Source organism: Chiloscyllium punctatum, chromosome 14, assembly GCF_047496795.1.
Source record: "Chiloscyllium punctatum isolate Juve2018m chromosome 14, sChiPun1.3, whole genome shotgun sequence".
Lineage (NCBI taxonomy): Eukaryota > Metazoa > Chordata > Chondrichthyes > Orectolobiformes > Hemiscylliidae > Chiloscyllium > Chiloscyllium punctatum.
The window spans coordinates 3174975-3201704 of record NC_092752.1 but is presented as its reverse complement, the minus strand read 5'-3'; the positions used below and the strand labels follow the sequence as shown (position 1 = coordinate 3201704).

The 26730-nt window shown below is 45.8% G+C and overlaps 1 protein-coding gene across 1 annotated transcript in view; it reads left to right on the top strand.

Annotated features, from left to right (window-relative positions):
• Positions 1 to 3625: 3625 nt before the first annotated feature.
• LOC140485451 (broad substrate specificity ATP-binding cassette transporter ABCG2-like) overlaps positions 3626 to 26730 on the top strand; it is a 52218-nt gene continuing 29113 nt past the window's right edge. Inside the window, exons 1-8 of the mRNA XM_072583655.1 lie at positions 3626 to 3744; positions 5738 to 5797; positions 5908 to 6022; positions 7243 to 7395; positions 10379 to 10536; positions 16229 to 16380; positions 18911 to 18994; positions 21651 to 21906. Of these exons, the coding sequence (XP_072439756.1) occupies positions 3626 to 3744; positions 5738 to 5797; positions 5908 to 6022; positions 7243 to 7395; positions 10379 to 10536; positions 16229 to 16380; positions 18911 to 18994; positions 21651 to 21906 (1097 nt within the window). The remainder of the gene's footprint in view (positions 3745 to 5737; positions 5798 to 5907; positions 6023 to 7242; positions 7396 to 10378; positions 10537 to 16228; positions 16381 to 18910; positions 18995 to 21650; positions 21907 to 26730) is intronic.

The window sequence follows — 26730 nt, the reverse complement described above, 5'->3', positions numbered from 1 at the left end:
ATCCTGTCTGGGGAAGGCTGCAGGGATCCAGCAGCTGAGTGAGGTTCCCAGCTGGACTGCAAGTTCATTCCCTGTAAACCAACAACCTCCAGCCTCGAGCTCCCATAAACACATTGCAACATTTCCAGTGAGTGCTAGTTGGAAAATTGCAATAACAGCTTTACACCTTTAACTCAAACTGGGCACGCATTGAGGGAGGACCTTAAATCAGCAGGATCACCCCCTCAGCACTGACCCACCGACAGTGTGGCACTCCCTCAGTACTGACTCTTCAACAGTGCTGCACCCCTCAGCACTGATCCTCTGACAGTGCGGCACTCCCTCAGCACTGACCCTCCGACAGTGCGGCACTCCCTCAGCACTGACCCTCTGACAGTGTTGCACTCCCTCAGCACTGACCCTCTGACTGTGTGGCACTCCCTCAGCACTGACCCTCTGACTGTGTGGCACTCCCTCAGCACTGACCCTCTGACAGTGTGACACTCCCTCAGCACTGACCCTCTGACTGTGTGGCACTCCCTCAGCACTGACCCTCCGACAGTGCGGCACTCCCTCAGCACTGACCCTCTGACTGTGTGGCACTCCCTCAGCACTGACCCTCCGACAGTGCGGCACTCCCTCAGCACTGACCCTCTGACAGTACACTCCCTCCATATTGCCCTGTGTTTCAGATTGGGTCATTACTGGAATTTTGTGGTCTAGCAAAATACGATTCTGCTCAAATATTAAATTTTAAAAGGAATTTAAGATGTTTGTTTTAGTTTAGTTCCAATTGTTAACTATTTCCTGCCCCTGTATATTGGATTGCATTTTGATAATACATGTTCCTGCACTTGACTCCTTAGTAATTCCAATGCATCTATTGAAGAAATGTTCAACCTTTAGGAATAGGAAGGCCTCTTTGTTGTTCATCCTCCTTGTTTGGGTCATCATTTCTATCTCTTTAATTTTATTCTTGTTTCAAGGGGATTGGTGGCATCATCATCTCCCTCAATTCTCTGAATCAGATGGTCAAGCCCAATCTCAGCTGTCGGATGCAGTTCCTTGTCTCTGGAGCAGATGCACCAACTGTTCTGAAGTGAGTTTCTTTTTTTTAATCCCATTCCAACGTGATGTAAACATGGGGCAAGAGAGTTGTGGGTCACAGGCTCTGATTAACCTCCAACTGAAATGATTTTCAACATTTTCAACTTATTACACTTCAGACTTTATCAACATATCCCTTTACTCCTTCTTCCCTCATCTATTTCAAAATTTAAATGTCTCAAAACCTTTCACTTCAATCACTCCCTGTTGAAGTAATTTCCACATTCTCACCATCCTCTGGATGAAAATGTTTTTCCTGAATCTCTGATTGGATTAGTTAGTAACTGTTTAATGTTGATGGTCTCACAGTTTGAAGCCTCTCACGTGTGGAAGTTTCTTCACTACATCCATCAAAATTCACCAAAGATCCTCAGACAGCACCTTCCAAATCACCACTTCCAACTTGAAGGATAAGGGCAGCAGATACATGGGAACACCACCCCCTGTGAGTCCCCCTCCAAGCCACTCACCATCCTGATTTGGAAATATCTCACCGTTCCTTCGGTGTCACTGGGTCAGAATCCTGGAATTCCCTCCCTAAGGGCATTGTGGGTCTACCTACAGCACATGGACTGCAGCGGGTCAAGAAGGCAGCTCACCCCCACCTTCACAAGGGGCAATTAAGAATGGATCATAAATACTAACCCAGCCAGTGATGCTCACTTCCCATGAATGAATCATTAAACTAAACTAAACTAAACCCTTCAGTATTTCCTGGAGAAAGGAGGGATTGACTCGTTTTAGCTGTGTCTTCAATGCCCTTAGCTCTAGTCCCAGATGAGGATGAGGTGATTGTGAAAGAGCTAGGTTTGTGGATGATGCACAGTGCTGTCTCTGTGGGGCCCTGCTGCTGATGGAAGGATTGACTGTTTTAGCCGATCAGTGATGCACTGGTTAAGGCCCCATGGCAGTTGGTAAAATCTAAATTCAATAAACAAATCTGGAACAGTGACCATGTAATTGCCATCAATTGTAAAAGACCCATCTGGTTCAATAATGTCCTTTAGGCAAGGAAATCTGCCATCCTTACCCAGTCTGTCCTACAATGGCTTCAGGCATGTGGTTGACTTTTAATTGACAATTAGGGATGGATAATATGCACTGGCCTAGCCTGTCATGCCCACATCTTGTGAATAAGATACCTCGCCATTTCCTGGAGGTATTGAGCTGCTGGGGCCTTGTTGGAGCTGTATTCAGCCACAACAGTGAGATATTAAGGTGTTAATTTTGTCTATTGGCCTGCAAGAAATTGAATGCACTCGGGGGGTGGGGGGGGGGGGGGAGGTGGGGGGGGGGGGTGATAAGGTGGTGTGTCTTTGTTTTATACGAGGAATGTGGGAGGTTGACATGGCCATTTCCTTGCCATTCAGGGATGATTTACATTTTCATCCAGAATTCAATAAGAATATTACAGTTGGAATTTGAGTACTCCCCTATAGTTAGAAAACATGATTTGCAACAAGATTTGACCAATCAGGGATGATTTACGTCACATTGTCTCTGGAGGTGAGGTGGTCACTACATTGTATCTTGAGTGGCATGTGACTATGACGGAGTGACTGGGGGTTGTGTTGTGGGCATTACTGACTGTGAGGTAAAGATTTTGTATAAAGGAAGGACTGTTTCCTTTGTTCAGGGAGAGCTTTTGCCGTGACCCCGTAAGCCCTGCAAGGTGTGTGTTCAAGGTTCCTCTAGAGAAAGACCCCCTGGACATGACTCAGAGGCGTGGCGAGGAGTATTCACGATTTCTCCAAAGCTTGGACTGCATTTGGTTAATCAAATTTTGTTTGTTCACAGAAGTTGGCATGTTGCAGTTGCATCAAGTGTGTAAGGAGAAAAAAGAACTTGCCACCAGGAGAGGTCCCCATCACAGTTCTGCTGGTTCTGCTGGGCAGGTTTTGGTTGAGCCAAGAGCTGAACCTCTCCAGTTGAGCCTGCAGCCTCAGGGTGACAAGTTGCTGGTGCCATGGTGTTATGTGGATGTTCCCATTTGTTTTCTGACCAATGGTGACCCCACCCCAGAATGCTGATTGTTTTTGGACATTCTTTTCGCACACAGATGACAAATGGAAGGGTAAAAGGTTGAACAAACATGGACAATTTCACCAAAAATGAAACATCGCAGAGTGTTGCAGCAAAGACTGAGGTGGGTGTGAACACTGATGGCAGTGAAAAACCAAGCATTGACCAAGAGACAGCAATGGATAGCGAGCATGGTGTGACTGACATAGTGCGTGACCTGACAGTAACTACATCATATGAAGAATTATTGAGTACAACAATGTCTTCAGCAGAATCATCAGGGAGCAGTTTCGACCTTTCTGCAAGAGTACCCAATACAGTGGAAAAACGTGTGGGCACTGATGAACTGATAATGGAGAAAGAGCCTATCGCCATGAAAATTAACAGCATTCTGATGACATCTCACGCTGCGACATATGATCTTTCTGAACCATCAGCAACAGGCGACAGAATGAATCCCGATTCAGAAATAAGGCTCTTCAAAGCTACACAACACGAACTGGAGGAACCTAATCTCATGAAATATCCTCAAGGCATGATTATCAGTTTCTTCAATGTTTCCTATAAAGTGAAAATAAAACATGGTTACTTTTATCGACGTACCAAATCCACTAAGGAGGTCTTAATTGGTGTCAGGTAGCTTCCTTTCCTTAAGTTTAACTCCATTGAGATGAAACTCTCAGTTACGAGGAGAGGTTGGTGAAGTTGGGATTGGGGTCTATGGACAAGGTGGTTTTATTGGTTAGCCCTGTTGCTTAAAAGATACAGGGACCAAGATGAATTTAAAAAGAAATGTATTAGTAACAGAAATAGTTCTAGAGAGATTAACAGTACTGGAAGTTAGTAACTCCCCAGGGCCTGATCATCGATATCCCAGTGCACCAAAGGTATGCCAAGGAAATACTGGATGCATTGGTTATCATCCTCCAAATGTGTGTACATTCTGGTGCATTCCCACCAGGTTGAAGGGTGGCAAATGCAACCAAAGTATTTAAAAAGAATGGAGGGAGACCAGGTAGTCTAGGAGCAGGAGAAGGGGAATACCGGGGAGTCTATTGTAAAGGATACGGTGACAGGATATGTAAAAATACCAACAGATACACAGTTAGCATGCAGTATTAATGACTGGGGAATCATACTTGTGAAACCTACTAGAGCTTAGTGAGGATGTAACTAGTAGAGTAAATGTAGGAGAATAGGTGGATGTGATGTATTTGGGTTTCGGAAAGCTTTTGCTGATGTCCCATCACAGAGGGTATTGTTCAAAATCATAGCACACAGTTGTACACTTTATAGCACATTGTTTTACACTGTATAGTACATGGTTATACACTGTAGAGCACACGATTATGCACTATATAAAACACGGTTATACACTGTATAGAACACAATTATATACTGTATAGCACATGCTCATGCACTTTATAGCACATGGTTATACACTGTATGGCGCATGGTTATACACTGTATAGCACATGGGTATACACTGTATAGCACATGATTATACACTGTATAGCCCACATCATTATATATTATATAGCACATGATTATGTACTATATAGCACATGGATATGCACTGTATAGCACATGGGTATACACTGTATAGCATATGATTATACACTGTATAGCACATAGTTATACACAGTATAGCACATGGTTATACACTGTATAGCGCATGGTTATGCACTGTATAGCACATAATTATACACTATATAGCCCATGGTTATACACTGTATAGCACATGATTATACGTTGTATAGAACATGGTTATGCACTGTATAGCACATGGATATACACTGTATAGCACATAGTTACACACTGTATAGTGCATGGTTATACATTGTATAGCACATGGGTATACACTGTATAGCACATGGTTATATTCTGTATAGAACATGATTATACACTGTATAGCGCATGATTATGCACTGTATAGAACATGATTATACACTGTATAGCACATGGGTATACACTGTATAGAACATGATTATACACTGTATAGCACATGGGTATACACTGTATAGCATATAATTATGCACTGTTTATCACATGGTTATACACTGTATAGCACATGGTAATGCACTGTATAGTGCATGATTATACACTGTATCGTGCATGATTATACACTGTATATCACATGGTTATACACTGTATAGCACATGGGTATACACTGTATAGCGTATGATTATACACTGTTTAGCACATGGTTATGCACTGTATAGGACACGGTAATACACTGTATCGTGCATGATTATACAATGTATAGCGCATGGTTATACACTGTATAGCACATGGGTATACACTGTACAGCACATGATTATACACTGTATAGAACATGATTACACACTGTAGACTTGTACATTGGTCACTGAAAGATGTAGTGAGCAGATAGGAAGGCGGCTGGTATGTAGGCTTTCAGTGTGAAAGGGCTTGGGTGCAGGAGCAAGGAGGTATAACTGCAGCTGGACAAACCAGATTGGCCAGTGGACCTGCTCGCTTTATTATTGAGGGCTCATGGTTGTCAAAAAGGGCTGGCCTGAGAGCACTGTGTGTAGCTGATGTTTCCTGTGTTTGGTATGTGTACATGAGCACATGTGTGTTACTGTTTGCGTGTTTCCTTGTTTTGCAGTGGGATCATGAAGCCTGGTCTGAATGCCATCATGGGCCCCCTGGGTAGTGGGAAAACCACGTGAGTGTCTTGGTATTTGTCTCAGCCCTGGCTCTGTGTAAGTACAGGCGAAGGTTAGCTGCTTACAGTCTCTCTCTCTCTCTCTCTCTCTCTCTCTCTCTCTGTCCCAGGTTATTGGACATTCTGGCTGCAAGGAAAGAGCCCTCAGGGTTTAGTGGGGAGGTCCTCGTTGATGGTGTCCAGCAACCAACAAACTTCAACTGCATCGCTGGATACGTCGTATATGTGAGAATTGTGACTCTTCACTCTCTAACTACCTTGTTATCTGGAGATCAGACCAGACTTAAATGTTAACTCTGTTTTTCTGTCCACACAGGCTGTTAAGTTTCTCCAACAATTCCTGTTTTTCTTTTATACCTTCCCTATATGTATCTGGTCTTCTGTGATATTATGAATTATGTTTTAATGCATGGTGACGAAATTTTAGGTGGATAGAATGGAGCTGAGGGACTGACTGGATTGCTGTACAGAGACTCAGCATGGACTGGATGGACCAAATGGCCTCCTCCTGCACCATAAAAACTCCACGATTCTAATCCTAATCTAGCTGCTTTGGAACATTGATACTGGCTGAGAATTCAACTCCCCTCCTGACTCCCCAGAGCCTGTCCCACCATCTCCAAGGCACAAGTTAGGAGTGGGATGGAATACTCCCCACTTGCCCTGGATGGGGACAGCTCCAACAACACTCAAAAAGCTTGACACCAACCGGACAAAGCAGGCGCTTGATTGGCACCACATCCACAAACATTCACTCCCTCAACCACAGACACTCAGTAACAGCAGTGTGTACTATCCACAAGATGCACTGCAGAAATTCACCAAAGACCCTTAGACAGCACCTTCCAAACCCACGACCACTTCCATTTAGAAATCTAGAAGGACAGGCCATAGATACATGGGAATACCACCCCTTCTGAGTGACACTCACCTTCGAGAGGTGTAGAGACTCAGGTGGGTTGCTGGCATGGAGGGATTTGAAAACCAGGATAAGGATTTTTAAACTGAGGCATTGCCAAGTTACAAACTCAAACAAACACACCCGACCTGATGTTCGCACAGGCTAGTTCGGGGAGCTAAGCCAGGTTTTAATTCAATTATCCTAATGTCCTTTAGGGAATGAAATCTGCCATCCTTATCCAGTCTGGCTGACAAGGGATTCCAGAGCCACAGTAATGTGCTGATTCTTAAATTACCCTCTGGGCAGTTAGGGATGGGCAGTAAATGCTGAACCAGCCAGTGACCCCCGATCCCCTGAATGAATTTTTTTTTTAAAAATCCATTCAAATTGATGGATACACATTTCTCATTTTGTCACATCCCTCATGAGACAGCTTTCAGTGTAATTGTTTCATAATTGGCATTCCCTGTGTTTATGTGATGCAGTAATTGGTGTTTCTGAATATGCTGTTCTTCACATAATGATAACCTCTTTCATTGTACAGGATTACATGATGACTGGGACTCTGACTGTGAGAGAGAACTTGGAATTCTGTGCTGCACTGAGGCTGCCTAAGAATCTCACTAAATCTGAAAGAACAAAACGAATCAATAAACTTATTGAAGAACTTGGACTCAGTAAAATAGAGAACTCTAGGGTACAGCTTGTGACTGGTGAAAATGATGAGTCCTGTCTGGTTATTTTGCTGCCTTCTGTTATAATACATTACTGTTCCTCCTGTCTGCTGTATGGACTCATCTGACTTGACTCTGATTCAGAGTTACTTCCTCCATGAGGTCCCTGGTGGAGTAGCTCCTCTGTTAACATTGATACCAACATATTCACTGGGGCTAGTTCCTCGCTCAGACTGTACATCCAGGCACCATGCTTCAGGGAGTGTGATGTCTGTGTCCAGTGTGGACTTGTACTCAGGTTGAGGCATCCCTCGCAGGACCGACCTTCAGCTGTTTGAGCCCTGAACCTCTTGCCATTTCTTTCTGTCCTCTCCCCTCAGATGCAGCCCCTCAAAACCTGACCAAGCCTTTAGTCACCTGTCCCTCTGTCCTCTCGTGGCTCATTGTCAGTTTTCCTTATGCACCCATGGGGCACCTTGATGTGCTTCGCCATGTTAATGGTGCTACAGAAATGCACATTGTCGCTGTTCCTGTATTTTGATGGGGTCTGCTGTAGACCCTATGATCCACTGGGATGGTCTGAACTTCAGTCCAAATAGCCAGATGTGCCTCAAACGTTGTGCCCTGTCAGGTTGTGAGAGAGATCCTTAGATCCAGCTGATTTAAATTACATTAAGTGAAAGCAGATCCCCTCCATCCCTTCATTGTATTCTCACTGGGTAGAATCCAGTAGCTTTGGAAACCCACACCACCAAGGATTACATTTCAGTTCAAAACCCTTTTCATGTCTCGGAGCTATTTGCGTTCTGCTTCCTAATTTTATTACAAATGCTTCTCATGGCCACTCTGATGTTGTGATTTTAATTGAGTGATAAATATTGGCCAAACGCTGCTGTTGTTGGGAACTTGCATGTCCCCTTCAGGGAAAGATGAGGGGCTCAATTTAAACTACCCTCTGAGAGGCAGTACCTCTGACAGTGCTGCCCTCCCTCTAAACTGTTCCCATCCCTGGGACAGCATTTGAAGCCACAGCGTCCTGACTCAGATTCAGGAGAGGTAACCACTGAATGTTGGCTGTCACCTTACTGACCATAGCGATGGTAAGGACAAAACTAACAGGAACTTCGAGAAATGTAGGTGTATTGAGCAAAGCCAGTGTGGGTTTGCTAAGGCAAATAGTCAGTTTAACTAATTTCAACAGGGTTTTTTTGATGAAGTAACTGAGAACGTTGCAAAGTGGAATTGGCCAATTTGTTTTACAAAGGCTTCCAAAAGGCACTTGATCAGTTGTTGCATCATGCAGTTGTCTCAACAAAGTTGAAATCCTTGGAATAAGAGGGACACTGGTAACTTGGCTGTGGAGTTGATTGAGTGATGGGAAACAGAGTCCTCGTGAACGATGGGTTCTCTGAGTGCAGTGATGTATAGAGTTTGCCAGATGTCAATGTTAGAGCCATTGCTTTTCTGGATGTTTATTTGTGACCCAGTGACCTTTGTGATTTCAGGGCATCACTTCAAAATTGGTAAATTACTCGAAACATGAAAATATTGAGAGTTTCTGGAGAATATTAATTGACTCCAGAACATTTGCAAGTTAGTGAAACACACAGTCTGTGTTCAATGGAATTTAATGCAGATAAATGGTGAATGATTTATTTTGGGAGGAAACAGAGGGACAATACTGAATAAAATTAAAGAGATGAAACTATGAAGATGAAATTCTGAAAGTATAAGGGGGGATCTCACTGAAAACTGTAAAATTCTAACAGGACTAGACAGGGTAAACACTGGAAGGGTGTTCCCAGTGAGCGGGGAATCCAGGTTCAGGGGGTCCCAGCCTAAGGGTGGAGATGGGGAGAAATGTCTTTGCCGAGAGAGTGGGGAAGCTGTGGCATTCCCTGCCACAGGAAGCAGTTGAGGTGAAAACATTGAACATTTTCAGGAAGGAGTTCAATATAGTTCTCAGGGCTAAAAGGACCAAGGGTATGGTGGAGAAAGTGGGAACAGGGGACTGAGTTGGATGGTCAGCCATGATCTTATTGAATAGTGGAGCAGGTTGGAAGGGCCGAATGGTCTACTCCTGTTTTCTGTATTCCAGCAAGTGCAGGAGCAGGAGGATTACAGGGCGAATGCATCAAACAATGAAGGTAGCCTTGAAGTGGCCAATAAAGCAAATAAAGTCCCATAGAGCATGAGATTAGATTAGATTAGATTAGATTCCCTACAGTGTGGAAACAGGCCCTTTGGCCCACCCAGTCCACACCGACCCTCCGAAGAGTAACCCACCCAGACCCATTTCCCTCTGACTAATGCACCTAACACTATGGGCAATTTAGTGTGGCCAATTCACCTGATTAGATGAGAAGCATTTTGGAATGACCTCAACTGGAGGATTACATCCAATCATGGGCACCATACTTTCAGAAGGATGTAAATTTACATTTTACACGAAGTTTCCATTAAGGCTTTAGAGAGGATAATCAAATGCATTCACAGGAATGGTTCCAGGGATAAGCAACTTCAGTGACATGGATCAATTGGAAAGGCTGGGACTGTTTACCTTGAAGAGGAGAGGGTTAGGGGGAGATTTGATTGAGGATTGGGAAGCAGAGCACACAGATTTAAAGGGTTGTCTAGATTTGAATAAACCTGGTGATACTAGTCAGGGTACACATTCCAGAATCTTCTGCTTTGCTGAGGTCTGGGAGGGTTACTAGATTGATAGACCTCTCCTGAGAACGAGTAGCTGAGTATAATCTGCTCTCTGACCCTTCCCTACACCCCCCCCCCACCCACAGTCTCCACTCATGGGTATCTTCCTGTCACACTTCACCCAGCTGATACTATCACGATGGGCTGAACTGGCTCCTGCAGTTCCATTTTGCCTTAACCTTGTATCATGTATCTTGAGAATCAGATTTTTAACAGTTATTTATTTGCACATGGGATGCAGGTATTGCGAGTTAGGCCAGTACTTATTCCGAAACATTTTGATATTTTTGCCAGATTGGAACATTGTTGACTCGTGGTGTCTCTGATGGAGAGAGAAGAAAAGTCAGTATTGCGATGGAGCTGCTGAAGGATCCTGGCGTTCTCTTCCTGGATGAACCGACAAGTGGTTTGGACACTAGTAACGCAAATGCTGTTCTGCAGTTACTGAGAAGGTACTAGTGTCAAATGAAAGCTGTCCTTCTCTCAGAATTCTTCCCCAGAATGTTCGATCTTGTCTCCAGCTTCCTGAGCTGCAGTCTGATCAAAAACAAAAGGCCACTGTGACCTGCAGCTATTGATGTGATATTAACGATTGGCCTTATAGTAATATTAATGATCTGGATCACAGTTGGCAGGGGACAATTTCACAGTTTTCTGGTGACTCTCAACTTGGAAGCTTTGTAAACTGACTGGAGGATGGTGTGGAACCCCACACGTTGGTGGAGTGGGCAGAGAGGTGACAGTCAATGCAGAGACGTGTGAGACAATGCACTTTGGTTGGAAGTACATTGAAGGTAACATAAAGGAAAGGGTGCAATCGTTGTAAAAGGAGTGAGGGAGCTGGGTGTATATGTGCACTGATCACTGATGGTGGCAGGACAGGTGGGAGGGAGCCATTAATAAAGTACACAGTGTCTTTGACTTTATTAATAAAGGCACAGAGCACAGGAGCAAGGCAGTGATGTTAAACTTGTACAAGACACTTGTTAGACTGAGCAGGAGTGTCATGCCCAGGTGTGGCCGCCACATTATAGGAAAGGCGGGAATGCCCTGGACAGAGAGCGGACGTGGTTTACTAGAATGTTCCAGGAATGAGAAGCTTCGGTGATGAGGAGAGCTTGAAGTGGTTGGAGCTGTTGACCCTGGAGAGAAGGAAGCCAAGAGGAGATTTTCAAAACCATGAGCGGGCTGGACAGAGTAAACAGGATGAAGCTGTTCTTGCTCGGAAAAGGAAACAAGAATGAGAGGGAGTAGATTTAAAGTGAGGTGCAAGCGAAGCAAGGGTGAAGTGAGAAGAAACATTATCGCCAGCGTGTGATTAGGGTCTTCAATGTACTGTCTGGAAATATGGTGGAGACAGGTTCCATTGTGGTTTTCAATCTGACATTGGATGGGTATTTGGAGAGTGATGCAGTGCAGGGAAATGGGGAAAAAGCAGGAGAGTGGTACTCCATCATAAAAAGGTAGAAAACAGGAGCAGGAGTAGGCCATTCGGCCCTTTGAGCCTGCTGCACCATTTAGTATAGTCATGGCTGATCATCCAACTCAGTCCCCTGTTCCTGCTTTCTCTCCCACACCCTTTGATCCTTTTAGCCCAGGTGCTACATCCACCACCTCCTTGACAACGTTCAATATTTTTGACACCAGCTGCTCCCTGCGGCAGGGAATTCCACAGGCTCCCCACTCTCTGGGTGGAGTCATCTCTCCCCATCTCAGTCCTAAATGGCCCACCCCATATCCTTAACCTGTACACTACTGTAAGCCTGGTCTTAGTCTCCCTGACCATCAGGAAAATCCCTCCTGCATCTACTCTGTCTGGTCCTGTTACGGGGAGCTCTGTGAGATCCCCCTCGTTCCACTGAACTCTGGGGAATATAATCCTAACCAGTTCAACCTCTCTTCATACATCAGTCCTACCAGCTCAGAATCTGGTAAATTTTGTCTTGATAGCGAGAACATCCTTTCACAGATAAGGAGACCAAAACGGTGCATGGTATTCCAGCTGTCATCTCACCAAGGCCCCTGTATAATTGCAGCAACACATCCCTGTTGCTCAGTGTAACAATTACCTTCTTCCCCACCTGCTACAGCTACTTACTCTCAGCACCTTGTGTACAAGGACACCCAGATCCCATTGCACCTCCCCTTTCCCAGTCTATCACCGTCCAGCAAATAAGCTGCCTTTCTATTTTTGCTACTAAATTGGATAACCACACATTTATCCACATTATTCTGCATCAGCAATGTATTTGCCCACTCCCTTGGTTTATCCAAATCACAGTGGAGCATCTCTGCATCCTTCTCCCAGCTCATCCAGTTTTGTGTCATCTGAAAACTTGAAGATATTATATTTCGTTCCCTCATCCAAAACATTAATATATTTAGGGAATAGCTGGGCTCTGATCTCTGAAGTGCCCTCCTCGTCACTGAATCATTTGGGAAAATATCATGTTTAATTCTACTCTTTGTTTCCTGCCACAGTTTCCTATATTTTCCAATACATCACCCTTGACCCCATGTGCTTTCATTTTACACACTGATCTCTTATGTGGGACTTTGTCAAAAGCCTTTGAAATTCCAAATAAACCACATCCACTGGCTCCCCTTCATCAATTCTGCTAGCTCCCTTCTCAAAAACGTTTAGGAGATTTGTCAAGCATGATTTCCCTTTTGTAAATACAATCCTGTCACTGTTTTCCAGGCATTCTGCTATTAAATCATTTATAATGGACTCTGGAACTCCCCCCAGTACCAACAACATGCAGCATGATCGACTGTTTCTGGTTCTCTGTCTCCCTTCATAAATAGAGATGCCACATTAGCACCTCTCCAATCTGGAGGAACTGCTTGAGAGCGTATAGAATCTTTGAAGATGATCACCAATGCATCCACTATTTCTAGAGCCTCTGCTTTAAGTGCTCTGCGATGTAGATTATCAGACCCTGGGGATTTATCAGTCTTCAATCTTTTCAAATTCCCCCAATACGGCACAGTGGCACAGTGGTTAGCACTGCTGCCTCACAGCGCCAGAGACCCGGGTTCAATTCCCGCCTCAGGCGACTGACTGTGTGGAGTTTGCATGTTCTCCCCGTGTCTGCGTGGGTTTCCTCCGGGTGCTCCGGTTTCCTCCCACAGTCCAAAGATGTGCAGGTCAGGTGAATTGGCCATGCTAAATTGCCCGTAGTGTTAGGTAAGGGGTAGATGTAGGGGTATGGGTGGGTTGCGCTTCGGCGGGGCGGTGTGGACTTGTTGGGCCGAAGGGCCTGTTTCCACACTGTAAGTAATCTAATCTATTTCCTGACTAACACTGATTTCCTTCAGTACCTCCCGTTCTCTAAATCCTGTGTTACCTGACATTTCTGGTAAGTTAGTTGTGTCTTCCTTTGTGAACACAAAACCAAAGGATGTATTGAATTGGTCAGCCATTTTTGTTCTCCGTGGTAAAGAATTCCACAGTTTCACTGCACTCTGAGAGAAGGAATTCCTCCCCATCGTGTTTCAATAAGGTCACCTCTTATTGTTCCAAACTTCAATAAATACAGGCCCGACCTACCCAATCTCTCCTCATTAGACAATCCCTCCATCCCCAGGATCAGCTGAGTGAACCTTCCCGGGACTCTCTCCAATCCCAGTCTACATTCCCTTCGACACGGGGCCCAACGCTGTTCACCGTATTCCAGCTGTGCTCTGACTAGTGCCTTGTATTGTCTCAGCCAGAGCTCCTCACTGATTTTACACTCCATTCCCTTTACATTAATTGGGATGGAGGGTGGAGGTTGTTTTGCTCTTTAGGGTCAGATGCATCAATGATTGCCACTCAAGAAGGATCGAAGAGGAGTGATCATCAAAATGAGATGGTCACTAATCACCCCCATTAGAGCTGGGGGAGCGATTGTGTTAGCCCGAGAGTAGTGACAATAGGGACCCTGAGATCTCAGGGAATGGTTGAGGCAAAGACCATAGATAGGCAGAAGGAGAAAGTAGAACAAGAGGTGAAGGAATAAGGAAAGCGATGATATGTGGTACATAAAAGGAAGGATTATTTGCTGTGAATCCAGCATCCTGTTAAGCGATCTACTATATACATGTTGATACATATAGGTGTATACATATATACACACATATATAAATATTCAGCCATGTTCTTATCTGTGTGTAGAGACAGGAAGCTCCCATTAGACCACAATAAAACTCAATGCAATATATTTAATGCAAATATTTAAGTGACAGGTAATTCAATGGACGCATTTCAATCTACTGTTTGAAAATGTGCAATTTAAAGAAAAAATTTAACTTTTACATTAAACATTAGAAATGTAATTGCCAAAAATATAGGTATTTTTTGTTTCTCAAACCCATGGAGTGATTTTGGCACAATTGACTGGCCAGTTACAGTGAGAGATGCGCTTGGTAGAAAACAGAATAAATATCAATTAAAGGATTTCTAATGAAACAAAGTTGAGAGAAATGCAGCAAAAGCATGAGCTAGAAATGTTACCACACAGTGAGAGTATCAGAAGAATATTTCTGACCATGTGCTGGTGTGTGTCTCTCATATTGCACACTGTCAGCAAGTGGCTCATTATAACTATAGACAGCCATGCAACTGGGCAAGATTGTAGTCATTTAACTGAGCCACCTACTGGCCAGAGGCTGTAGCTCAGGTCATCAGGAAGATTCACCCCACACAAGGCAATGCCCACTCTTCCCTCTTACTTTCATTCCAACTGCACAGACTCCAAGCTCCATGCACAGCAGAAATTTCCCGAGCCGAAGTCAATTCCGTGATCAGTGTACAAAGAATCTTGGAATCGCTGCACGCGCATGCAGCTTAGCGAAAACATCGGTAATGATCAGTTCCAATAAGAGACGATCTGACGACCGTCCTTTTGACATTCAATGGTGCTACCATCACCGAATCCCCCACTATCAACATACAGTGGCTACTAGATCAGGTCAGAGGCTGGGGATTTTGTGAAGATTAACTCACCTCCTGACTCCCCAAAGCCTGTTCAACATCTACAAGGTACATGTCAGGAGTGTGATGGAATACTCCCCACTTGCCCTCGATGGGGCAGCTCCAAAAGCACTCAAGAAACTCAACACCAACCAGGACAAAGCAGGTGCTTGATTGACACCACAACCACAAACATCCACTCCCTCTATCACTGGCGCTCAGTAACAGCAGTGTGTACCATCTACAAGATGCACTGCAGAAATTCACCAAAGATCCTTAGGTACCACCTTCCAAACCCATAATCACTTCCATCTAGAAGGACATGGGCAGCAGATACATGGGATCACCAACCCCTGCAAGTTCCCCTTGAGCCACTCACCAACCTGGCTTGGAAACATATCACCTTCAGTGCCACTGGGTCAGAATTCTGGAATTCCCTCCCTAAGGGACATTGTGGGTCAACCCACAGCACATGGACTGCATCGGTTCAAGAAGGCAGCTCACCCCACCTTCTCAAGGGGCAACTAGGGACAGGGCAATAAATGCTGGGCTCAGCTAGCGACACTCACATCCCACAAATGATTTTTTAAAAATCCATCCTAACAAACCCCCTTTACTTTAACTCTGTTTACTCTCCCTTGGAATGGGAGTGAGGTTTGGTGGATGATGTTATGCAGGATTTTACACATCTGTTGTTGGATAGAGATAGGAGGTGATTCAGCCCATCACACTTGTGGCAGCTCTTTGGAAGAACTGTTTTGAGATAGATATACTGTGCCTGTTGGAGATATATGGTTCTTTTATGAGATGTGGGCATCCCTGGTTAGGCCAGCATTCTTTACCTGTCCCTAATTGCCCTTGATCTCAGGGATGTGCTGGATCATTTCAATTCGGAGTCTCCTACATTAAGGGTAAGGGTAGCAGATGTCCTTCCCTTGAAGGACATTAATGAACTTGTTGAGCTTTCACAATAGTTGTCATGGCCACCAATGTTGAGATTATCTTTATATCCCAGGTTTATTAATTGAATTTAAAAACCACTATCTACTGCTGTGGGATTTGGTCTCCTGGTCTGCAGCAGTGAGTCACCATTAGTCAAAGTTGCCTTTCTGTCGACTCCGTGAGAAGGCTTCAGGGATTATTTTTTGCCACAAATATTCACAAGTGTCCAAATTCATTCCTCACAGGTTAGCACAGCAAGGGAAAACTATTATCTTCTCAGTTCACCAGCCTCGCTATTCAATGTTTAAACAATTCGACTCCCTGACACTGCTGACCAATGGCAAAGTAATGTACCATGGGCCTGCTCGGAGCTCCATTGATCACTTTAAAGCAATGGGTAAGGATTTCGAAATGTGTTGGGGCTTTTTCTTTGAGTTTATTAAGTCATTTTTGCCAATTTCTCACTTTCAAATTCCAAAGAGAATGCCAAATAAAGGTTAACTGACTGACTCAATCGCTGATCTTGAGAGAAAGGATTTTGTTGAAAATTCAAGAATTATCCAGTTTGAGGAAGGGCTTGCATTTTTACAGATTCTTCATTACACAAGGGGACAGCCCAAGACCCTTTGAAATCATTGACATGCTTCTCGAATATACTCACGGGAAATGTGCCAAACAATTTTCACCCAAAATCCCACAGACAGCCGTGTGATAATAACTGGATTCCCTGTTTTGGTGATATTGGTATTGGGAGAAATATTGACCAAGACACCAGGGAGAACTCACCTATTCTCTTTCAAAATGATGACCTGACAACCATGAGAAATCCGTGCAGAGTGTGGCCATTCAGCCCATTGAGTCTGCTCCACTGATTGGTCATAACATATATGTTTCTCAACCCCATTCTCCTGCTTTCTCCTAATAAGGCTAAGGGATTCTGGATCTACAATGATGGGAGTGATAAACCGTGGTCAGGTTTTGTTATAACCACTGGAATGGCATTTTCAATTTCTTGAGATACATTGAGGAAGTGTAGGTCAATGTTTTCCTACTGAACCCCTCCATTCATCTGTTCACTCTTTTGTTTATCAATGTTTTAGTCTCAATGAGACCACCACATTTACAGACTGAGTAGAATCCAATTTCATCTTCATAAAGATAGACCAAGGTTTGAGATTCCAGGTACTTACTGAGAGAAATGAATAAATCTCATTCTGTGGGTCTGAACAAATAAAACTTTATTGTACAGAGTTAGAAAAATAAAATGGTCTTCATGTGCAATTTATACTCAAACATTGATAATTAACCTGAGTTAAATATAGTGTAGCAGACAAACTAGTGTCAAACACCCATCATAGCACAAGGAATAGCAAGATGCAGTTAAGAAACATCTATCCAATGGATTTCTCAAAAGCCTCCCCTCCCACCCCCTTCCCAGTTAAGATGACATCGTGGGTCACCAATCTCATTCAAATGTTATCTCTGTACCAGAGACTGAGAAACTCTCTCAAAAGCCTATTGATTACAGTTTGATTTAATGACTGCTCACATCATCTCTTCCCCTGAGATTGAATTCCATTGGATTTCCAAGAGTGCAATGCAGCATCTATTATATGGCATCATGGATACAGTTCCGGGTCTTTCACAGGCAGCTAGCCTCACTATGCAGGCACTACCCCAGTGTTTTTACGAAGCTGCCCCAAGTAGATACTGCCTGTGGGCTTCCTTCACCCCCACTCCCAGCTGTACTGAACAATTAAAAGGCTTCCAAATGTTAACCCCAAATCCCAGTAACACTCATTGTCTGCCAGGATTCGATGAGCCAGATTCTCAGAGTCAAATACAACACTTCAACTTAGACTGCCTGTCTTGATCCAATGCAGAGTCAGAGATTTTCCAGTAGCTTCCTGGCTTCACCTGATTTCTGACAGCATGGTGCCTGCTAACCACAGCATCTCTCCTACCAGGGTCTCCCTTTCTGCCACTCTCTATCTGATTCTGTTAGCCAGGCTAACCTCCCAGTTGGTCCCTTGTCCCTTTGTCTCCTGTTGTTTCTACCACTCTCCACCACACAGGAGCACCATCATCTTAACGGCTGAGTCCTTTAGCTGTTTGAAAAGAAATGGAATTGGAGTTTGTGACCGATCCAGCACGTGCTTTCCTGAACTCTGGGGCCTGATGGGAAACAGAGAGCTCGCCAGGGGCTAGAATAATAACATCCAATTTCCTCTTCATCTGGCTGCTGGATAAATGAAAATAAATTCATTTTTAAAATATTAAGGTACCTTATTCATGATCATAGAATCATAGAATCACTCAGTACAGAAAAAGCCCATCAGACAGTTGGGTCTATACCATCAAAAAGGCATATTATGAACATGATGGAGAGAATATTTCTCAGGAATAAATGGTATCCACTTGTGTGGCACAGATTTGCCTGAAATCCATTATATACTGTCATCTCCACAAATTTTGTTTGAACATCTGCCAGCGCATTGTTCTCTCATCTATTCTCTCTCTCTCCTGGAATTATTTGTTCTGTATTTTTCTGAAGATCCTAATGAAATAACTCTACAGAGGCTGGTATCCCATCACCAAGTCCCTTTTTATTTACATGGGGAGAGTCCTTCACACTGATCCAGCTCCCTCAGACCAGCTCTCAGAGTGAGCAGAACCTGTGACTCTCCTGTTTATTTATTTTTTTAAATCTTTTTTTTCTTCTGGACTCCCCTGTTTGTATCTGTCAACCAGGGCTCTCTCTGACTGGACCAGATTAACAGCCCCAATCAGGGAACTCAGATTCTATGAGGTCTACCTGATTGACATTGTCACAATCACTAAAACTTTAATAAGGATTGATAACAAATTTGATGATACATTGTTGCCAGTTATGGAAGTTTAATATATTATTTCTTTTGTGATCGCAGGATACAAATTTCATGTGCATAGTAACCCTGTTGATGTTGTGCTTGATATCTTGTGCAAAGCTGCAGCAAATCAAATGGAGAATGGTATGTTCTAACAATGAGCAGTGTTCCATCAATTATTTAATAATTCCCTATACTGCTATGACTGCCACGTAAAAATAATAGGAGAAAGTGAGGACTGCAGATGCTGGAGATCAAAGCTGAAAATGTGTTGCTGGAAAAGGCCTACTTGCGGAACGTTTCAGGGAACACCTCTGGGACACCCAGACCAACCAACCCAACCACCCCTTGGCTCAACACTTCAACTCCCCCTCCCACTCCACCAAGGACATGCAGGTCCTTGGCCTCCTTTTATCTTAGCCTGCTGGACACACATTCCTCATTCTGAAGAAGGGCTTATGCCCGAAACGTCGATTCTCCTGCTCCTTGGATGCTGCCTGACCTGCTGCGCTTTTCCAGCAACACATTTTCAGCACATAAAAATAATGCCCCTGTATCGCGCACTTGTGGCTTTTCGATCCATCATTTATTTCATCCAGATAAACAGAAAAGAGGGCAGTTTGAACGGTTTAAACTTTGTTCAAATCAATTCAGAAATCTGTGTGTCCACCCGACCAGGACTCTCATTTTAAATTCTATTATTGTTTCAAATCCCTCTCTGCCCTTCATATCCCTAACACCTCTTCCAGCCTCTACACCCCCTCCCTATCTCTGTAACCCCCTCCAGCCCCTACACCCCATCCCTATCCCTGACACCTCCTCCAGCCTCTACACCCCCTCCATATCTCTGGCACCTCCTCTAGCTCCTACATCCCTCCCTATCTGTCACCTCCTCCAGCCCCTACACCCCCTTCCTATCTCCGTCAGCTCCTCTAGCCCCTACACCCCCTCCCTATTTCTGTAACCTCCTCTAGCCCCTACACCCCTCCCTATCTCTGTCACCTCCTCCAGCCCCCTACACTCCCTCCCTATAGCGAGTTTTGAGAAGGTTTGTAGCTCAGGTTGAGGTTCTGCCTGTAGGTTTGCTCGTTGAGCTGGAAGGTTCATTTTCAGACATTTTGTCACCCTACTAGGTAACATCTTCAGTGAGCCTTCAGATGAAGCAATGCTGATGATTCCTGCTTTCTATTTATATGTTTAGGTTTCTTTGGGTTGGTGATGTCATTTTCTGTTCTTTTTCTCGGGGGGTTGATAAATGGGATCCAACTCCATGTGTTTGTTGATAGAGTTCCGGTTGGAATGCTATGCTTCTAGGAATTCTCGTGCGTGTTTCTGTTTGGCTTGTCCTAGAATGGATGTGTTGTCCCAGTTGAAGTGGTATCCTTCCTTATCTGTATGTGAGGATACTAGTGAGAGAGGGTCATGTCTTTTTGTGGCTAGTTGATGTTCATGTATCCTGGTGGCTAGTTTTCTGCCTGCTTGTCCAATGTAGTGTGTGTTACAGTTCTTGCATGGCATTGTGCAAATGACATTAGTTTTTCTTGTTGTCTGTATAGGGTCTTTCAAGTTCATTAGTTGCTGTTTTATTGTGTTGGTGGGTTTGTGGGCTACCATGATACCAAGGGGTCTGAGTAGTGACCCTCCCTATCTCTGGAACCCCATCCAGTCCCTACACCTCTCCCTATCTCTGTAACCCCCTCCAGTCCCTACACCTCTCCCTATCTCTGGAACCCCATCCAGTCCCTACACCTCTCCCTATCTCTGTAACCCCCTCCAGTCCCTACACCTCTCCCTATCTCTGTAACCCCCTCCAGTCCCTACACCTCTCCCTATCTCTGGAACCCCATCCAGTCCCTACACCTCTCCCTATCTCTGGAACCCCCTCCAGTCCCTACACCTCTCCCTATCTCTGGAACCCCATCCAGTCCCTACACCTCTCCCTATCTCTGGAACCCCATCCAGTCCCTACACCTCTCCCTATCTCTGTAACCCCCTCCAGCCTCTACACCCCTCCCTATCTCTGTAGCCCCCTCCAGCCTCTACACCCCTCCCTATCTCTGTAAACCCCTCCAGCCTCTACACCCCTCTCTATCTCTGTCACCTCTGGTTGGCTGCCTCAGGGAAATGTTTGGAACAAATGGAGAAAGCTTTAGTTTGACTGGGTATCAGAAACAGCTGGGTCCCAGTTGCTTGTATCAAGGCTCCTGATTGAATGGTGCAGTCCAGAGGGAGGCTATTTCACCCTTTGAGTCTCTGTAGGACCTTGCTACCTTGTCGCACTCATTGCTCCCATTTCGCTCAGCCATCCTTTTTGAAGGGAGGATGTAATTGAGTTGGACACGGTTCTCAGGAGGTTTCCTGGATTTCAGCTGAACTGAGTGGTGTGTCTGATGAAGAGAGTTTGAACAGACCGGCCTTCTACCCACTGGAGTTTCGAACAGTTAGGGACAACCTGCTTGAAGTGTGTAAGAGTCGACTCTGACAATTCCTCTTGTGGGTGAGTCCAGAGCTGGGGGGCATGTTTTAAAAGTTAGGGAACTCCGTTTTAAGATACAGATGATGTGAATGATTTTCTCTCAGAGTTTTAGGCAAGTTTGGATTCTCTGCCTCAGAGGGTGGTGGGGGCAGAACCTTTGAATAATTTTATTGTTAGCAGCAGAGAGATTTCCATGACAGGGAATGGAGGGTTAGCAGTGGGATAAATGGGACAGTGGGATACCAGACGTACTGACTGGTTCAGGTTCTGTAATGGCAAGTGTATCAGTAATGCACTAAAGTGTTTCCTGACATTTCACTGTAGGTTTTGGACCCACTGACCAGCAGGGAGACTCCACGGTCTGTGAGACATTACTGCGTTGGTATCACGCATCGACACATTTCAATCAGCTGATGACACAACTAGTGAAACTCTCTGATTATAGCCGGCTGCACCAGATCTTACATTCCCCAAATCACATCACACAGGCAACATCATTCTCCCACCAGCTGAAATGGCTGGGCAGACGGATTTTCAGGAAGTACCTGGGGGATCCACGTGTGCCAATTTTAACGGTAAGGTTCGGAGAGGAGTCATTGAGTTTCATTTGTAATCTTTGGGGTTTGCATTAGCTGCTGTAAGAATTAGGTTTAATAAATCTGTAGATGGGTCTCTGAGGGAAGGTGTGATGCTCTCAGGAGTACCCTGCTGAGGGAGTGGTGTGGCCATGTACAGCCAGCATCATGTACAGAGTGACAACAAACAGGATTCTCAGCAAAAGGGCCCACACTGGAATCTGAAACAACAGACAGATTCTGACAGAACATCAGAACGAGGAGCAGGAGAGGCCTTTCTGTCCCCCCAATCTACCCCATTATATTTAAGGATCACGGCTCCACCAAACCAGGCCCCACCTCCTTTTCGATATCAGCTCCTCATTGACCTCATCTCCCCAACATTTCAAAACCCTACCCACCACCAAAACCCTACCCACCTCCAAAACTGTACCCACCTCCAAAACTCTACCCACCACCAAAACCGTACCCACCACCAAAACCGTACCCACCACCAAAACCGTACCCACCTCCAAAACTGTACCCACCTCCAAAACTCTACCCACCACCAAAACCGTACCCACCACCAAAACCATACCCACCTCCAAAACCGTACCCACCTCCAAAACTGTACCCACCTCCAAAACTCTACCCACCACCAAAACCGTACCCACCACCAAAACCATACCCACCTCCAAAACCATACCCACCACCAAAACCGTACCCACCACCAAAACTGTACCCACCACCAAAACTGTACCCACCACCAAAACCGTACCCACCTCCAAAACCATACCCACCACCAAAACTGTACCCACCACCAAAACCGTACCCACCACCAAAACCGTACCCACCATCAAAACCGTACCCACCTCCAAAACTGTACCCACCTCCAAAACCGTACCCACCACCAAAACCCTACCCACCACCAAAACTGTACCCACCTCCAAAACCGTACCCACCACCAAAACCCTACCCACCACCAAAACTGTACCCACCTCCAAAACTGTACCCACCTCCAAAACTGTACCCACCTCCAAAACCGTACCCACCTCCTAAACCGTACCCACCACCAAAACTGTACCCACCTCCAAAACCCTACCCACCTCCAAAACCCTACCCACCTCCAAAACCGTACCCACCTCCAAAACCCTACCCACCTCCAAAACCCTACCCACCTCCAAAACCGTACCCACCACCAAAAGCCTATCCACCACCAAAACCCTACCCACCACCAAAACTGTACCCACCTCCAAAACTCTACCCACCTCCAAAACTGTATCCACCTCCAAAACCCTACCCACCTCCAAAACCCTACCCACCTCCAAAACTGTACCCACCGCCAAAACTCTACCCACCTCCAAAACTCTACCCACCTCCAAAACTCTACCCACCTCCAAAACTGTATCCACCTCCAAAACCCTATCCACCTCCAAAACCGTACCCACCTCCAAAACCATACCCACCCGTACCCACCACCAAAACCGTACCCACCTCCAAAACCTTACCCACCACCAAAACTGTACCCACCACCAAAACTCTACCCACCTCCAAAACTCTACCCACCTCCAAAACTGAACCAACCTCCAAAACTGTACCCACCTCCAAAACTCTACCCACCTCCAAAACTGTACCCACCTCCAAAACCCTACCCACCTCCAAAACTGTACCCACCTCCAAAACCATACCCACCTCCAAAACTGTACCCACCACCAAAACCCTACCCACCTCCAAAACTCTACCCACCTCCAAAACTCTACCCACCTCCAAAACTGAACCAACCTCCAAAACTGTACCCACTTTCAAAATCTAGCCACCTCCAAAACCCTGGCCACCTCCAAAACCCTACCCACCTCCAAAACTCTAGCCACCTCCAAAACCCTGGCCACCTCCAAAACCCTGGCCACCTCCAAAACTCTACCCACCCCCAAAACTCTACCCACCTCCAAAACCGTACCCACCTCCAAAACCCTACCCACCTCCAAAACTCTACCCACCTCCAAAACTCTACCCACCTCCAAAACTGTACCCACCTCCAAAACCCTACCCACCTCCAAAACTCTAGCCACCTCCAAAACCCTGGCCACCGCCAAAACCGTACCCACCTCCAAAACCGTACCCACCTCCAAAACAGTACCCACTTCGAAAACTGCATACACCTCGAACACTGTACCCACCTCCAAAACTCTACCCACCTCAAAGACTATACCTACCGCCAAAACCCTACCCACCTCCAAAACCCTACTCGCCTCCTAAACTATACCAACACCAAAACCCTACCCACCTCCAAACCTGTACCCACCTCCATAAGTGTACCCACTGCCAAAGCCCTACCTGCCTCCAAAACTATACCCACCTCCAAAACCCTACCTGCCTCCAAAACTATACCCACCTCCCAAACCCTACCACCTCCAAAACCCTACCCACCTCCAAAACTCTACCCATCTCCAAAACTGTACCCACCTCCAAAACTGTACCCACTGCCAAAGCCCTACCCACCTCCAAAACTATACCCACCTCCAAAACCCTACCCTCCTCCAAAACCCTATCCACCTCCATAACTGTACCCACCTCCAATACTATACCCACCTCCAAACTCTACCCACCTCCAAAACCCCACCCACCTCCAAAACTGTACCCCCTCCAAAGCCCTACCCACTGCCAAAACTGTACCCACCTCCAAAACCCTACCCACCTCCAACACTGTACCCACCTCTAAAACCTTACCCACCTCCAAAACTGTTCCCACCTCCAAAACCCTACCCACCTCCATAACTGTACCCATCTCCAAAACCCTACCCACTTCCAAACCGTAGTCACCGCCAAAACCCTACCCACCTCCAAAACTATTCCCATCTCCAAAACCCTACCCATCTCCAAAACCGTAGTCACCGCTAAAACTCTACCCATCTCCAACACTGTACCCACCTCTAAAACCTTACCCACCTCCAAAACTGTTCCCACCTCCAACACTGTTGCCACCTCCAAAACTGTTCCCACCCCCAAAACCCCACCCACCTCCATAACTGTACCCACCTCCAAAACCCTACCCACCTCCAAAACTCTACTCACCTCCAAAACTCTACCCACCTCCAAAACTGTACCCACCTCCAAAACCCTACCCACCTCCAAAACTCTAGCCACCTCCAAAACCCTGGCCACCTCCAAAACCCTACCCACCTCCAAAACTCTAGCCACCTCCAAAACCCTGGCCACCTCCAAAACCCTGGCCACCTCCAAAACTCTACCCACCTCCAAAACTCTACCCATCTCCAAAACTCTAGCCACCTCAAAAACCCTACCCACCTCCAAAACTCTACCCACCTCCAAAACTGTACCCACCTCCAAAACCCTACCCACCTCCAAAACTGTACCCACCTCCAAAACTGTACCCACTGCCAAAGCCCTACCTGCCTCCAAAACTATACCCACCTCCAAAACCCTACCTGCCCCCAAAACTATACCCACCTCCCAAACCCTACCACCTCCTAAACCCTACCCACCTCCAAAACTCTACCCATCTCCAAAACTGTACCCACCTCCAAAACTGTACCCACTGCCAAAGCCCTACCCACCTCCAAAACTATACCCACCTCCAAAACCCTACCCTCCTCCAAAACCCTATCCACCTCCATAACTGTACCCACCTCCAATACTATACCCACCTCCAAACTCTACCCACCTCCAAAACCCCACCCACCTCCAAAACTGTACCCCCTCCAAAGCCCTACCCACCGCCAAAACTGTACCCACCTCCAAAACCCTACCCACCTCCAACACTGTACCCACCTCTAAAACCTTACCCACCTCCAAAACTGTTCCCACCTCCAAAACCCTACCCACCTCCATAACTGTACCCATCTCCAAAACCCTACCCACTTCCAAACCGTAGTCACCGCCAAAACCCTACCCACCTCCAAAACTGTTCCCATCTCCAAAACCCTACCCATCTCCAAAACCGTAGTCACCGCTAAAACTCTACCCATCTCCAACACTGTACCCACCTCTAAAACCTTACCCACCTCCAAAACTGTTCCCACCTCCAACACTGTTCCCACCTCCAAAACTGTTCCCACCCCCAAAACCCCACCCACCTCCATAACTGTACCCACCTCCAAAACTCTACTCACCTCCAAAACTCTACCCACCTCCAAAACTGTACCCACCTCCAAAACCCTACCCACCTCCAAAACTCTAGCCACCTCCAAAACCCTGGCCACCTCCAAAACCCTACCCACCTCCAAAACTCTAGCCACCTCCAAAACCCTGGCCACCTCCAAAACCCTGGCCACCTCCAAAACTGTACCCACCTCCAAAACCCTACCCACCTCCAAAACTCTACCCACCTCCAAAACTGTACCCACCTCCAAAACCCTACCCACCTCCAAAACTCTAGCCACCTCCAAAACCCTGGCCACCGCCAAAACCGTACCCACCTCCAAAACCGTACCCACCTCCAAAACAGTACCCACTTCGAAAACTGCATACACCTCGAACACTGTACCCACCTCCAAAACTCTACCCACCTCCTAAACTGTACACACCTCCAAAACCCTACCCACTTCCAAATCCCACCCAACTCCAAATCCCTACCCACCTCCAAAACCCTACCCACTTCGAAAACTCTACCCAACCCCTAATCCCGACCCACCTCCAAAACTGTAAACACCTCCAAAACCCTGCACACCTCCAAAACTCTACCCACCTCCAAAACTCTACCAACCTCCAAAACCCTACCCACCTCCAAAACTCTACCCACCTCCAAAACTCTACCAACCTCCAAAACTCTACCAACCTCCAAAACCATACCCTCCTCCAAAACTGTACCCAACTCCAAAACCCTACCCTCC